Source organism: Ipomoea triloba, chromosome 11 (assembly GCF_003576645.1).
Source record: "Ipomoea triloba cultivar NCNSP0323 chromosome 11, ASM357664v1".
Taxonomy (NCBI): domain Eukaryota; kingdom Viridiplantae; phylum Streptophyta; class Magnoliopsida; order Solanales; family Convolvulaceae; genus Ipomoea; species Ipomoea triloba.
This window is the reverse complement of record NC_044926.1, coordinates 4,184,927-4,200,069: the sequence shown is the minus strand read 5'-3', so window position 1 is coordinate 4,200,069 and position 15,143 is coordinate 4,184,927. Positions and strand designations below refer to the sequence as shown.

General features: G+C 33.1%; 2 protein-coding genes and 3 non-coding genes across 5 annotated transcripts; 2 read left to right on the top strand and 3 right to left on the bottom strand.

Moving 5' to 3' along the window:
* The first annotated feature begins 2,112 nt into the window (after positions 1 to 2,112).
* LOC115996334 (probable receptor-like protein kinase At2g42960) lies at positions 2,113 to 9,272 on the top strand. The gene is made up of 8 exons (XM_031235538.1): positions 2,113 to 2,229; positions 5,602 to 6,174; positions 6,449 to 6,475; positions 6,580 to 7,032; positions 7,592 to 7,707; positions 7,793 to 8,053; positions 8,480 to 8,680; positions 8,801 to 9,272. The coding sequence occupies exons 1-8, from the start codon at positions 2,145 to 2,147 to the stop codon at positions 8,858 to 8,860; spliced, it is 1,776 nt and encodes a 591-aa protein (XP_031091398.1). The 5' UTR covers positions 2,113 to 2,144; the 3' UTR covers positions 8,861 to 9,272.
* LOC115997681 lies at positions 2,360 to 2,555 on the bottom strand. Its single transcript, XR_004093778.1, has one exon. It is a non-coding gene; the product is annotated as a U2 spliceosomal RNA (small nuclear RNA).
* Positions 3,737 to 3,932, bottom strand: LOC115997680. The gene has a single exon (XR_004093777.1). It is a non-coding gene; the product is annotated as a U2 spliceosomal RNA (small nuclear RNA).
* Positions 5,232 to 5,427, bottom strand: LOC115997682. The gene has a single exon (XR_004093779.1). It is a non-coding gene; the product is annotated as a U2 spliceosomal RNA (small nuclear RNA).
* Positions 9,273 to 9,856: 584 nt separating the features above from the next.
* LOC115996209 (putative F-box protein PP2-B12) lies at positions 9,857 to 12,262 on the top strand. Its single transcript, XM_031235356.1, has 3 exons — positions 9,857 to 10,191; positions 11,194 to 11,312; positions 11,667 to 12,262. The coding sequence occupies exons 1-3, from the start codon at positions 9,901 to 9,903 to the stop codon at positions 12,181 to 12,183; spliced, it is 927 nt and encodes a 308-aa protein (XP_031091216.1). The 5' UTR covers positions 9,857 to 9,900; the 3' UTR covers positions 12,184 to 12,262.
* Positions 12,263 to 15,143: the final 2,881 nt, after the last annotated feature.

Sequence of the window (15,143 nt, the reverse complement as noted above, 5' to 3'; positions counted from 1 at the left end):
AGGGGTGTAAGCGAGACAAGTTCGAGTTTGAGTTTGGCTCGAGCTCGAACTCGATAAGAATGGGTGTGCTCGAGTTCGAAAAATGATGTACGAGTTCGGCTCGACAATTTTTGGAGTAGCTCGTTTGGATGGATTATTCGAGCTCGAGCTGAAAATCAGCTCGAATTTAAACTTTAAGTATATATTATATATTACATAATATTATATATATATATATATATATATATATTTATTTATTTATTTATTTATTTATTTATTTATGGCTCGCGGGCAACTCGACGTGCCATAAGTCTAAAATATTTGAGCTCGAGCTCAAAGTTGACTGAGCGACTCGCGAGTTGCTATGCTCATTTGCAGTGCCCTAGTTTAAAGCAATTAAAGAGTTCAAATCCTTAAATATAAGATCAAGAGTTCAGTTAAAATTCATATTTAATAGTATGACGAAGTAAAATATCATGTCCTTTATATTTTTTAAACACCACACATGCTCTTACTTTTTATTTCAGTTTTACTTCTTATTGTCATGACACACTTTGATTCATTAAAAAAAAATAAAAAATTGAGAGTCTAACTTCATTGGGAGTCCAATTATCACTTTCTTTGTTTAAGCTATAATTTATAATATATTGATTAATCATTTATTTTAAAAAATATTTGTTTAATTAATACAATTTATGTTATGGAAGTATATATAATAAGAGCAATATTGTAATTTTTTTAAATAATTTTATATTCTAATATTAACCTCCTTATGTGACAATATTTTATTACTCCATATCTCCATGTTTGATTAATAAGTAATTTATTTCTTAATGTGGGATGATATTAATCAGTCTATAGTTAGTTAATGAATATAAAAAAGTTTAATTACTACAGCTTGCATGAGATATATATTAGGAGGTAAAATTATGATTAAAAAAAACAATTTTTTTTGTATATTTTAATAATATCATAAAAATCAACATCAAGCTGAGTCATCACTTTCCATATCTAAAATACTAAAAAGGTGTAACCACAAATATTAAAGTTATTGATAAACAAAGAAATATATATTTGAGTATATATATATATATATATATATATAATTAAAAATAGGAGAGGACAGAGTAGGGAAAGAGAGGCGATAATAATTTAAGATTTTTGCATTCTATTATTTTTTGTATTTTCTTTTTTGTAAGGCAAGTTAAAATTGCAATCACTATTTGAGTATGTATATCGGATAATTTCATTTTTATGTAGTAGTTCATAAATTACACATGAGATATAAATCATACTAGATAGACCATGTGCGATGAGCTCAACCAAGATAGTGCTGACAGGAGGATTCTATGTTATATAGCCATATAGGTGCTATTTCTTTTTTCTTTTCTTTTTTTCAAATTTAAATTCCTAATTAAAACATATATGTATGGATAAGATGTGCGAGTCTCTTTCACCATTCACTAGAGTTGTATAATGTATACTATACATGAATATAATTAGTTTCGATGTGATTAAGGAACCGTTTAGTTAAACAAAAAAAATTCTTTGTTAAAATTAAAATGTTAATAAAATTAACAAAATGTAAAACTTTAATAAAATTAAAAAATAATAATAAATTTATATACTTTTTTTTTTTGAAAACTAAATTAATATACTTTTGATTATAGTTCTATTATGCATCATTTAAAGAAATTAATTATGAATATAGTAGAAATTAATCTATTATGAACTTTTTATATAATTATGCATCATCAGCAATTGAACCTATCAAAAATTAAAAATAATGAACCAATAGTGATGCTCTATTGCTCTGTATTATATGATACACTATTATATATATGGAAAAAAAACAAGGTGAAAAAGCATATATGCCATCTGGTCTTTGGTGTTATCAAAGCTCCATAGCTTATATAACCCAATAGACAGATAAAAACATGCCCAGCAATCTCTAAGCTGTATAAACTGGAAATCACGAAGCGCCATCATATAGAATATGCCGCATCCCTCTTCGTTCCCAATGGCTCCCACAACCTTATATATCTTCCATTCATTTCCGATCCTTCTGTCAAATTTGACGGATAAAAACACTAAAATATCAGAGGAGATCTCCACCGTTGGCTCCTTAGCTTGCAGCTTATGGAAACAAATCTTCAGAAGAGAAAATGGCGGCGAAGGACTTCTTCTTGACATGCATTATTGCTCTCACCATTAATGTTGCAGCGTCAAATCCTTCACCTGGAGACCAAGGTCTTTCTCCTCTAAACTTCTTATATTGCTTATAAAATCAACCAAATTTATAGAGTACAACTATATATATATACAATTATTAAGGGGTCAATGAGTCGAAAAAATGAGCTCAAAATTTCGACTAAAATTGGTAGGGTGCGCCGGGCCGATGCAGTAGTACAACGCAATGGCGACGCTTGAAAGCCCAGGTAGCAAGCTACCTTAATGGGCCATCCCCTTAAAAAAATTGAGTTAATATCGTGTGGACCATTGGCCCACGTATCAGATATTAAACTGATAAGAACAGATACTACACTTGATCTTAGCCAAAAGGCCGAGAAAGGTATGGTTTACCACGGATTCGGCCCAGTTATTTTATAGAATTTTACTTGCATTGGCTCCCGCTGTTCAAACGATGTGGGACACTGAGCTGCTATCTTCAGTAGCAATAGCCACTTGGCTATTCATCTTATCCCTCTCTGTCAATTAATTATATATTTATACACAACATTACCGTTTCTTTTAACTCAAAAACTAACCCAAAAATGAAATCACCAAGACAATTGAAACAATATAAATCTGTGATATATGCTGAGAGGAATCTGTGATATTTATACACAACATTACCAATGAATAATGAAGTAATAAAATTCACTTTTATATCATTGGAGATATTTGGTTGATAATGTGAAAATTAAAAATGATGTGTTATGGTATAACCGTATAACCATTGCCTTAGAAGTTAATCCGTTCGTACCGATGCAGGCTAAAAACAACAGTGTTGCCCTCGAAGGTTAGCACAACAATCCCCATCTCCATGCGCCTAGAGCAAGAATTAGAACTTACACACCATATTTAGAGTAATAAACTAATAATAGGACACAGGAAACAGACAATCTTGTCTTATCTCTGGAACTCCAGGAATAACTTTGTATAAATAATATAGTCAAAAATAATTAATGTCACATTATTTAAAGCTACTTATCACTTTGTAGTGTTTATTAGATCAAGACTAAATGTCAACAAAATTGAGAATCACATACTTATACTCACCCAAAAATTTAAAATGTGCTAGAATAATTCTCTCATTTGAAAAAGTTGGTTCTTTTTTTTTTTTTCCTAGTAATAGTATAAAAGCATGTTCAATCACTCTTGTTTTAAACTCTTCTTTCACTCATATTTACCTAGGTAACTAAATTTTGTTCAACAATTTCACTCATATTTACCTAGGTAACTAAATTTTGTTCAACAATTTTATTCAATGTCTAGCAATATTTAATTAGTAACTAAATTTTATTCAATCACTCTTGTTTCACTCTCACAATATGTAACAAAATTTTATTTTTAATTAATAATGAAAACAATTTACCAAATAAACAAAAGCTACATTTAAAAAATATTGAAGACAAAATTAAAAAATGAATGCATTCGTTTGGATATCGATTTTTTAGATAAAACAGAGAATATTAAAATAAAAATGCACACAATGGACCAGAAGATGGAAGTAAAGAATATTAGACTTAATTTGGTGGGATGCGCCAGGCCAATGCAGTAGTGCAACGCAATGGCGACGCTTGAAAGCCCAGGTAGCAAGCTACTTTAATGGGCCTTCCCCTAAAAAAAATTGAGTTAATATCGTGTGGACCATTGGCCCACGTATCAGATATTAAACTGATAAGAACAGATACTACACTTGATCTTAGCCAAAAGGCCGAGAAAAGTATGCTTAAACTCGGCTTAGGCCCATTTATTTTATAGTATTTTACGTGCATTGGCTCCCGCTGTTTAAACGATGTGGGACACTGAGCTGCTATCTTCAGTAGCAATAGCCACTCGGCTATTCATCTTCTCCCTCTCTGTCTTTTAAATTATACACAACATTACCATTTCTTTGCTGCTATCTTCAGGAGAAATAGCCACTCGGCTATTCATATTTTCCCTCTCTGTCTTTTAATTATACACAACATTACCATTTCTTTTTAACTAAATCTGTGATATATGCACAGAGAAATGAAAACGATTTTTTTTTTTACTCTCTCATTTGATTTTTTCAATAAATAATGAAGTAATAAAATTCACTTCTATACTGTTGGAGAAATTAAGCTGATAATGTGAAATAAAAAAATAGTATGCTGTGGTAAAACTACTATTACAAAAGCGAATTCGTCGCTACTAGTGCAGGCTCACAATAAAGACGTTGCCCCCAAAGATTAACAAAGCAATCTCATCTCTATACACTTGGAGCAAGGATTGAAACTTACATATCATACTCAAAGTAATAATGAAACTCAAGAAACAGACCATTTTATTTTATCTCTGAAACTCCAAGAATAACTCCGATTAGGCAAAACAATTAATACCACATATTTATTTAACCTTAGCCAATATGGTTATTATTAGATCAAGACTAAATCTAAAAATAAAAAATAAAAAATTGAAAACCACATAATTATACGTCTTACATTTTTCTATATAGGGGGTGCTAGTTAACCAAAAAAAAAAAAAAACCAATTTAAACTCTTCCAAAAATTTAAAATGTGTTATAATAATTATCACATTTGAGAAAAGTTGGTTTTTTTTTTTCAAGTAATAGTATCAAAACATATTCAATCACTCTTGTTTTTAACTCTTTTTCACTCATATTTATCTCACAATATCTAAGTAACTAAATTTCATTCAATATCTCACAGTTAAATTTTATTCAATCACTCTTATTTTAAACTTTTTTCACTCTCACAATAACTAAATTTTTTTTTTTATTAGTAACTAAAATTTCTTCAATCACACTTATTTAGATTTTTTTCACTATCACAATATCTAATTAGTAACTAAATTTTATTTTTAATTAATAATAATGAAGTCAATTTACCTAATAAATAAAAGCCACATTTAAAAAACAATGAAGATAAATTATGAAATGAAAGCAGTTTCTATTTGGAAATCGATAAAGGAAAAATAGACAATATTGAAATGTATACACAATGGGCCAGAAGTTGGGATTAAAAAATATTGAACTAAACTTGGTGGGATGCGCCAAGCCGAAGCAGTAGTGCAACGCAACAGCTACGCTTGAAAGCCCAGGTAGCAAGCTACCTTAATGGGCTTTCCCCCTAAAAAAAAGTGAGTTAATATCGTGTGGACCATTGGCCACGTATCAGATATTAAACTGATAAGAACAGATACTACACTTGATCTTAGCCAAAAGGCCGAGAAAGGTATGCTTTTTCAAGACATCGGCCCAGTTCTTTTATAACATTTTATGTGCATTGGCTCCCGCTGTTTAAACGATGTGGGACACTAAGCTGCTATCTTGAGTAGCAATAGCCACTCTGCTATTCGTCTTCTCCCTCTCTGCAAAAATATGTGATGTTATTTGGTGTTTGGAATTTGCAGGTTGTGTATTGAACGCCTCGGCATTATCCTTCGAGCCAATCGGGGAATGCCTGGCAAATCGTCAAGACCGAATTAGGGTTTGGGGCAGCTTCTCCACAACCTACTGTTGCCAGAACGCGCTCAACGCCCTGTCGCGAGCGTTGGCCGATCAGGCAAAAACCGGCGGCAATCTCTTCCTCGGTTCAGATCAATGGAACAACTGCGCCGGCCCCTTCAAGCAGCAGCCGTCGGTTTCTATCGAGAGCTGCGGCTTTCAGAATCTCCACAGCGGCGGCGGCGGCAAATGCTCCGGCCTCGCTCTTTCAACGGTTGCGAAGATCGATAATTTCAACGGTGTTTTGAACCTTTGTTCACAGCTTCATAGCTATTCCTCGTTCGAAGTTGACTGTAGAAATTGTCTCGATGCAATCAAATCTACCAGGGATAGTCTCCTGGATTTTCTGAACGTGACATCGGAAGACAAAAACGATGAGAACTCAACCTGCCTTGCCGCGGTCATCATCTCGTTTACAGCTAAAAACTCCTCCAGAATTGATGACTTCTACAGGTGTTTGCCTGCTTTAAACACATTAGGTAAGCCTAAGATATTCTAAAATTGTTACCATTTTTACTCTTTAGCTTATCGACGATTTATAGGATCCTGATCCAATATAGAGAATTTGATTTCAACGTACAAAATTCTGTTCATAATACACACATACATAAACATAATATAATGAACATAAATTTTGTGCATTATAAACATGAATTTTGTTCATTATGAAATCAAAAATGGATCAAGTCCACAGTGCACTGGGAACTCTGGTATACATTCTCATCTGACATTTATGTTGCTTGATGTCCACAGAGCCAGAAAACTACTTCAAGATCAAGCGTAAGTCTGTATTCTATACTAATTTCCATGAACATAAAACATTATTATATCAAAAGGTTGTTATTACTAACAATTACTTGGAACACATTACATTTCATCTGCAGGTAGTGTGTTCAAAGCATTCATATCAATTTTTCTATCCGTCATGGTAGTTGCAGCTGTGATTCTTCTGGGGAAATACGTGACCAAGAACAAGGCCACAGAGACCACAAAGGAAATCCACGAACCAGCAAAGGAACTTGCTTCATGCCCGGGTCTTTACAGATTCTCCAAAGCTGAGATTGAGAACGCCATAAACTGTGGAAATGAGAAAATATTCCTAGGCCGTGGCAGTGCCGGCCAGGTTTACAAGGGGGTTTTGCCCAGTGGACAGTATGTAGCTATCAAGCAGATATACAAGAGCAACACTGCAGATTCATTCTACCGTGAACTCGAAGGTCTTTCGCGAATTCGCCATCCCAACCTTGTCTGCCTCTTTGGCTGCTGCTTTGAGGATGGAGATCAGTACTTGGTGTATGAATACTGCTCTGCAGGAAACCTGGCTCAGTATCTTATGAGTGAGTTGCTTCAATTTCTTGATCTGATTTGTTTTTTTAGTGACAAGAGAAACACGCAATCATTATCCGGGGTAAGCTTAAGTAAATCTTGTCTGTGATCTTAGCCAGCAAATGACTGCAACCTACCACAGCATGTTACCCAAATTTGGTTGGTTCAAACTAAGAAGACCACTCATGTTGAGAGTCGAAATTGTAATTTTGTGATTACCAAATCAATAGTCTGACCATTTTGGTTGGGTTGCTCTCCTGATAAGTCTTTTTGAGTGATGAGGAAAAACTGATAGCGCATATCGGGGAAACCACCCACATTGTGACTCTAGCTGACAAAGGGCCACAGTGAGCTAAACCAACATAGATTAGCCATAGCTGATCGGCACAAACCAAAAATGCAAATATGTTGCTTTCTCGGGAAATCGAACTTGTAACCTTGTAGTTATCAGTTCAACAGTCTAACTAACTTGGTTATGGTTGTCCCTACTCTAATCTGTCTTATGCTGCAAAAATGTTGTCTTGTTTTTCTGTTGCTGATGATCTGTGAATTGTGATTATTCTCCTGCAGGGAAAGACAGGCTCCTTACATGGGAACAAAGAGTTAAAATCCTGCGAGATTGTGCACTCGCTCTTAGGTATCTGCACAACAACATAGATGGCTGCATCGTACATAGAGACATTAAGGTAAGAAACTGTTTACTATTTACGATTTATGAATTGAACTAATGCCAGTTTATCAATCTCTCATGAGTCTTTCATGGCATGGCAGCTTACAAACATCCTCTTGACTGATAATATGGACCCAAAGCTGTCGGATTTTGGGTTGGCAAAAGTGTTGGGAATGGAGGAGAGCAAGGTTTTTACGGATGTTCGAGGAACTATAGGATACATGGATCCTGAATACATGAGCAATGCTAAGCTGACTTCAGCTAGTGATGTTTACAGCTTCGGGATTGTTGCTCTGCAGGTTCTATCTGGACAAAAAGTGATCGAGCTTGATCTTGATGCACGAGACCAATTAACCAGAAAGGTAATAAGTGTACAGTCTCACAATTAGCTTAGACTATATGAATATCTAAAAACATAATAAGTCTCAATCAAAGTTATATCCCTAATTTATGTCCATCTTTTTAATGCTAACCATATTGTACATTGTGTTTTTAAAGTTGTACCATATAAATTTTTGGACAAAAATACCCTTACCGTTATAACTTCCGTTAACTTTTCCGTTAACTTTACCATGCATATCCATCCACCATATCTTTTCTTATATTCTTTAATTATAATAATATTTGTATATATTATATATTGAATTAATATAATAAATAATTTTTACATTTAGATTTTAATTAGTAAGAATTTATTAATTTTTTTAAAAAAAATATAAATATTGGGCATATGTTTTTGCGCATCGCGCATAGAAAAGACTAGTATATTGAGATACGTACGTATGCAGGCGAAGGATGTAAGCATGGGGAAGCGGGCATTGACAGATTTCGAAGACCCGAGACTGAAAGGACAAGTGAACAGTGTGGATTTTGAGTCCATCCTGCAGATTGCAGTGTTGTGTGTTGCTAGATCAAGCAAGGGTCGCCCTACCATCGATGTAGTTTTCGAGGAGATGGAGAAAGTATACAAGAACGTACAGGCTGACAAGGTAATAACTTATATCGTCTTTGTGACGAGACACGTCTCCTATCTTAAGTAAAACTTTATATTAATACATTTAAACTATGCTCAACATTGACCATTTCATTCTGCAATTGTTGGGAAGCAGAAGGCAAAGGAGTTGAGCGCAACAAGTGCATTGCAGGCATTGGACGTGATAGCTGTGTGATGTGTGACTCTGCAGGGCTCATCTTTGCAGTCTCATGGCATGAAGGCTAGGTTGAGAACAAGTTGTATAGTGAAGAAAAGGAATGGGAAGATAATGGTGCATATATATATATGCATGTGTGATATGGGCATTGTGTGTTGTGATAGTTGCACCAAGCTAGGTGAAACAATCACAAGATAGAGTTTTTTTTTTTTTAAGGTAAATTTTCCGACTTCACCCAATTATATTCTTAGACTTGTGAACTTGCTCCAAGCATTTAATATGTTGAGGGTGCATTGTATAATGAGAGTGAATATTGAATAGTATTAACACATTGTTTTTGATAGATTACTCAATACCATCCTTCCACACCAAAAAAACTTATATTCAAGAATAATATACAAATAGCATAAACTCTTTTCAAGTTTTGAAATTTCTTACTCCGTATTTTAATTCTTTACTTGTTGATTTGTTAAAGTTTAGTTATACTCTTTGTAGATAATAAACAATAATCTTATAAAATATAGTTATTTGATGTTTATATAGTGTTATTGTTTGATTGCACCAACACTTGTGGGTTAAAAAAAAAAAAAAAAAGACATTACTAAGTATCAATATTTTATTCTCTGACTAAGTAGCTTGTATATTGTTTTTTCCAAAACTCATGATAGTTTGAAAATGATTTGAAGTTGATTATCGAGAGTGAAAAATTAAAACAATATAATTAATATTGTCAAAAAGTGTTTGTTTAATATTTCAAAATGTATTTTTTAAGGGTGAAATTAAATCTTTTTTATCGGGTACGTTTTTCTTCCTTCATTGTAATTATGAAATTTTGTAACTTTACTATAATTTGATAATATTATTAATTATAGAGTGTGATTTTTGTATCACAATTTTGAAAAAAAATATTTATTTGTATCGCAATTGGATATCATTTCCTTTTCCGTCTTGTTATAATATTTTTTCCGAAAAAGCAAAACTCATAGAGGCGGTTATACCATGTATTTATACTGATGCACAATAACAACGTCGCCGACTATCCCAACTGAGAATAAGAAATGGCGGTGGAGAACGTTACCGGCGCGGATATCTTCGCGCTGCCGGAGATTTGCATAGCCAACACGCTGTCGTTGACGACGCCTAAGGACGCATGTCGTCTGTCCCTGGTGGCCTCCAACTTCCGTTCCGCAGCACAATTCGAAGCCGTCTGGGAAAGGTTCTTGCCTCCCGATTACCGCGACCTCATTTCCCGGGCCGCCAACACCGCCGATTTGCTCGCCTTCACCTCCAAGAAGGATCTCTATTTCCACCTCTGCGATCATCCCATAATTATTGACTGCGGCACTAAGGTAATCGATAATTCCCTATGCCCTCGATTTGTCGCCCGTAATTTGCTTTTTTGTTGGAGATTCTGATGATTCAAAATCAAAATCGTTTGGGGCAGATGTATCGCATCATATAATTGTAGCAAATATAATCTTAAAATCTAGAAGAATAGTTATTTTTTCTCTCCATATTAGAGAGATTCAATAGGTTATCAGTTCTTAGGATGATCATTTTAGGAATGCCATTTTATCTAATAACCTAGAATGCATAATCATCAAACTTATTGGGCCAAGGACCTTGTAGTACCTACAAGTGGCACAAGTTGCTCTCCACATGAGAGTTGGTAGGTTCGAGCCTTATTGATTCTTTGGGCTCTCCCATATGAGAGGTTGTCGGTTCGAGCATAGTGGAAGGGTACCGACTCTTTGGGCTTCAGAGTAGGTTGAGAAACTAGATTGTAACAAGTCAGTAGTACTCCAAAAAAAAAAATCAAACTTATTGGGAAAATCTTTCAATGCAAAATTTTTAGTGTATGTTTGTCTTTGTTGATCTCCACAATTAAAAATTAAAATAAGAATGTGATATGGGTAGTTCTATTGATTGTATTCCATTTGAAGGTTTCTCATTCATACATGCAAATTATGAGTAAAATATGGTTTGCAAGTCAGGCAAAGAGTACTCCTCTTCAGTTTGGTAGCTTGTACTTCTCTCCATGTTTGAACTTCTGAATGCTATATATTATCTTAGCATGTAAGTTTTAGATCTACCATGTACCCCACCTTTGTTTTTAAACAGTTGGGAGTGTGGCAAAGTGACCAGTTTGTCCCACTTGAGAGAAAAGACTGTGATGTCAACTTAATATCTGAAAGTATGCTGTGTCTCTTTCATATTGGCACTATTGAGTGATTTTTAATGAGTTTGGCCCCTTCTTTGTTTTGTAATTTTAACCATTTTATTGGGTTGCCATCCTGCTTTATTAGTTGTTAGTGTGCACCTGAGTACCTGAGTGTTTGTTGGTTAAGCAGAGTTTTTCACTAGACAAAGCGAGTGCGAAGAAATGTTGCATGTTAGCTGCAAGGTCACTCGACATTGCTTGGGGCAACGATCCTAACTATTGGAGGTGGATTTCTTTTCCTGGATCAAGGTAATTATGAATAAAAAGGGATACCTTATCTTCTGGCTAAGAGATGTTGATTTTGCATTTGGATTCTTTCCTGGGTGTAAAATGAATTTTCAATATTAGAACGTGTAATCACATTCAGATGTTGGGATATTTCAAGAGTATTGAAGTTTAGTAGTGCCTTATCACGAGGATAAAGGAAAAGCATGTGCAAACGATGGGTCTTGTTGATACTATTTACAAATTACAATGCAAGAACAGGCCAGATATATTTGCTACCTTGATAAACCAAGTGCAAAAAAAGACAAAAATGCTGTATAAACTGATAATATGATGTCCTTTCTGTTCTTGAGACTGGTTTTATTTTTCTTGAACCAGATTCTCCGAAGTTAATGAGCTATTGCAGGTATGGTGGTTCGAAATTCGTGGCAGGATTAGTACAAAGATGCTGTCTCCAGACACTAACTATGCAGCATACCTTGTGTTCAGTGCGAGACAAAACATCTATGGCTTTGAATCCCAACCCGTAGATGCTTTATTCAGGATTATCGGACAGGACGCTGTAACAAGGATGGTTTACTTGGATCCCAAAAGAGCGCTGGTAAGGCCAAGAACCAAGCTTGGTCCGTGGGAATTGGATCCGCGTGAAGCAGAGAGGTCATGGCGAATGGGGCAACTTGGTCGCCAAACTGGACAGAACGCGAATCCACCCCCAGAAAACCATGGCGAAAACCCAAAGGGGAGAGGTGATAGATGGATGGAAGTTGAATTGGGAGAGATTTTCATCAGAGGTAGTGAAGAAGAAGAGTGGGTAGAGATTAGTTTGATGGAGGTGCATGGTGGGCAGCCTAAGGGCGGCATCATTGTGCAAGGGATTGAGATCAGGCCAAAATGAGGCCATGTATGAAGAAAAATTAATGTTCGATGCATTCTGAGAATGAATTAATAATTGGTTCTCGGGATTCACTCTTATACATTACGGAGTATTATTTTTAGATTAGATGAGAAAACATCTAGTATACTAATAAGAGCCAAAGAGAGTTAGGCCTAAAATAGGTAGAAAAATGACGGTCAAATTATTTAATCAAATGGATGGTTCAGATGAATTATTTAATTAAATAGATGGTTAAGATAATTCAGATTAATATTATTAATAGAGATTACCTAATTTAACATTACTTTTATGATTATGCGTTAAGTTTTCCGTTAAATATTCTCTTCTCTGTTAATATTCCGTTAACTTTTAACTTACCCATTCATTTCTATAAGAAAGATCTTAGGTTCGAACCACATCTCAATCAAATTTGATATAATTAAGTTTCTCACTCTGTTTACTCTTATTAAATTAAATAAATTAGTAGCTACAACAAAAAATGATAAATATGTATTTTTTCAATTTAGAATTATGTGTCTACAATACCTTTATTTGAAAAAATTATTCATTATCAAAAAATTAAATTAAATAAGAGAAATAATTTCATTAGTTATATTTTCTTTATTTTCTCTCGTGCAAACATTCTTTACATTCAAATTTATCAATTGATATTTATTACATTGCCCATTATCTTATTTTTACAATATCTTGTAATTAAATATCAAAGTTATAGTACAAAATAATGTTATATATTTATTTACCAAGTATTTTATTAATACTATGAAAAATAAATTTTAAAATAATTTGAATCTAATTATATTAACTACTTGGGGATTGGTTGACAAAGAGAGTACTCAAATAACCAAACAAATTGAAGCGGAATCGCTCTATTTTACTCTTATTGAATTAAATAAATTAATAGTTACACCAAAAAATGATACATATGTATTTCTTTAATACCATAAAAAAAATAAAAAAGAATAGTTTAAATCCAATCATATTAACTACTTGGGGGATTTGTCGACAATGAAAGTATTCAAATAACCTATTACCCAGCAAATTGAAGTGAGAAACTACATTTTAATATCTTTGGAATATATAATATTTTAAATTTTCAAAATTTTATTAATTTATTTAATTTTTTTTCTTAAATTGGGGATTTCTTTATCCACAATAACTCATTCAACAATAATGGTTGAACCAAATGAACCCCAAGCAGAACACCTAAAGAAAAGTCCATAGCTCCTATATCATAATCTCATTGCATGACGTTGTCATCTATGCTACCAACAATAACTGAATTGCAAATAACACACTACCAACAAAAAGGAAGAGAACAAATAGTAAAGATGAAGACAATGACAATGTTACTCAAAAGAGAATTAAGAACACTTAGAAAAATTCAAATGAAAAGTAGTATTTATTTAGACTATCATTTTTATAAATTACTAATCCCTAATTTATGTCCATCTTTTTAATGCTAACCATATTGTACATTGTGTTTTTAAAGTTGTACCATATAAATTTTTGGACAAAAATACCCTTACCGTTATAACTTCCGTTAACTTTTCCATTAACTTTACCATGCACATCCATCCACCATATCTTTTCTTATATTCTTTAATTATAATAATATTTGTATATATTATATATTGAATTAATATAATAAATAATTTTTACATTTAGATTTTAATTAGTAAGAATTTATTAATTTTTTTTAAAAAAATATAAATATTGGACATATGTTTTTGCGCATCGCGCATAAAAAAGACTAGTATCATTTATATGTTGTGTAAATGTTTGTATTGGTCATTTAACACTTTAATTTCATCACAGTATACCAAACACGTATTTTACCCTTCTAACTGGTAATGTTTCAACCTGATCTATTCTAACCATTACAATTTTGATGCTTTCCTGAAAATATCTAGTTACCTTTGACTCACAAATTTCAAAATTAAATGAAAAAAGGGTATATGTTTGGTCAACGCTTGCCGCCTCTGAGTGCGGAGGAATAATATGTAAACGTAAACTTGTAGGCGTGTGGATGATAATTATGTGTAATCTCATAAGTCATTTTCTGGCATTTTCAAATTTCATTAATAGTGATTTTAAATGATAAGTAAATGCTTCTGACTTTCAAGAAGCGTTGACCTTCTTTTAACCCACCACCCCGAAAAGTAAAAGACAAAATATATACGCATGTCAGCATGTATCTAAAAAATATTGAATAAGTGCAACATAATTTTTCTATTTGAATGTCATACATTTAATTTTTGTTAATATTTTTTGATCGAGTCTATCACATATGATTTATATAGTTATTTTGTATTTAATCATCATATTGACTCTTTTACAATGTAGAATCCACACTATGAGAAGTCACATCTATGTTCTTCGATCACAAGGTCTTTGACAATACCTATTTTGTTTTAATGATTAAGAATACAAAAATATTACTTGAACTCTAAAAACTTACTCTCAACTTTTATTCTACTAAGTGTTTAAATTGTATTGAAGGGCAAAAAAAAATAAATACAAATTATGCCTCTACCTTATATTAAGCAATCAAATCATGCAACATCATTAAGAGTAAAAAAATAAAGGTATAGAATACGATTACACGTAAAATTACCCATAAGAATATATACGCATGTCGGCATGTGACAGGTCAGTGCCAATTTAGTCTTAACGACTAAGCTTCATCTCCCATCCGTCGTTGCAGCTCACCATTAATTTAGACTTAATGCCTAAGTCCCTTGCTTGGTCGCACGTGATTTGCACTAATTGAATACAAAAAGAAAAACTAACTTTTTTTTTCTATTTATTCTTAAATTATAAATAAATGTTACTTGAGAGAAAACCTGTCCCCAAAATGTTATGCCTTTGAGGCTGAAACAGGTAGTTTCACAACGGTCAAATGAAACGTTGTGAGGTGTAGTTTTTTTTTTTTTTTTTTTTTTTTTTTTTTTTTTTTTTTT

Coding starts and splice junctions, on each gene's coding strand:
- LOC115996334 (XM_031235538.1), top strand. CDS start 2,145: ATGGCGGCGAAGGACTTCTTCTTGACATGCATTATTGCTCTCACCATT. Junction 6,476..6,579: donor AAACTACTTCAAGATCAAGC/GTAAGTCTGTAT, acceptor TTTCATCTGCAG/GTAGTGTGTTCAAAGCATTC. Junction 8,681..8,800: donor AGAACGTACAGGCTGACAAG/GTAATAACTTAT, acceptor GTTGGGAAGCAG/AAGGCAAAGGAGTTGAGCGC.
- LOC115996209 (XM_031235356.1), top strand. CDS start 9,901: ATGGCGGTGGAGAACGTTACCGGCGCGGATATCTTCGCGCTGCCGGAG. Junction 10,192..11,193: donor TTATTGACTGCGGCACTAAG/GTAATCGATAAT, acceptor TTGGTTAAGCAG/AGTTTTTCACTAGACAAAGC. Junction 11,313..11,666: donor ATTTCTTTTCCTGGATCAAG/GTAATTATGAAT, acceptor TTCTTGAACCAG/ATTCTCCGAAGTTAATGAGC.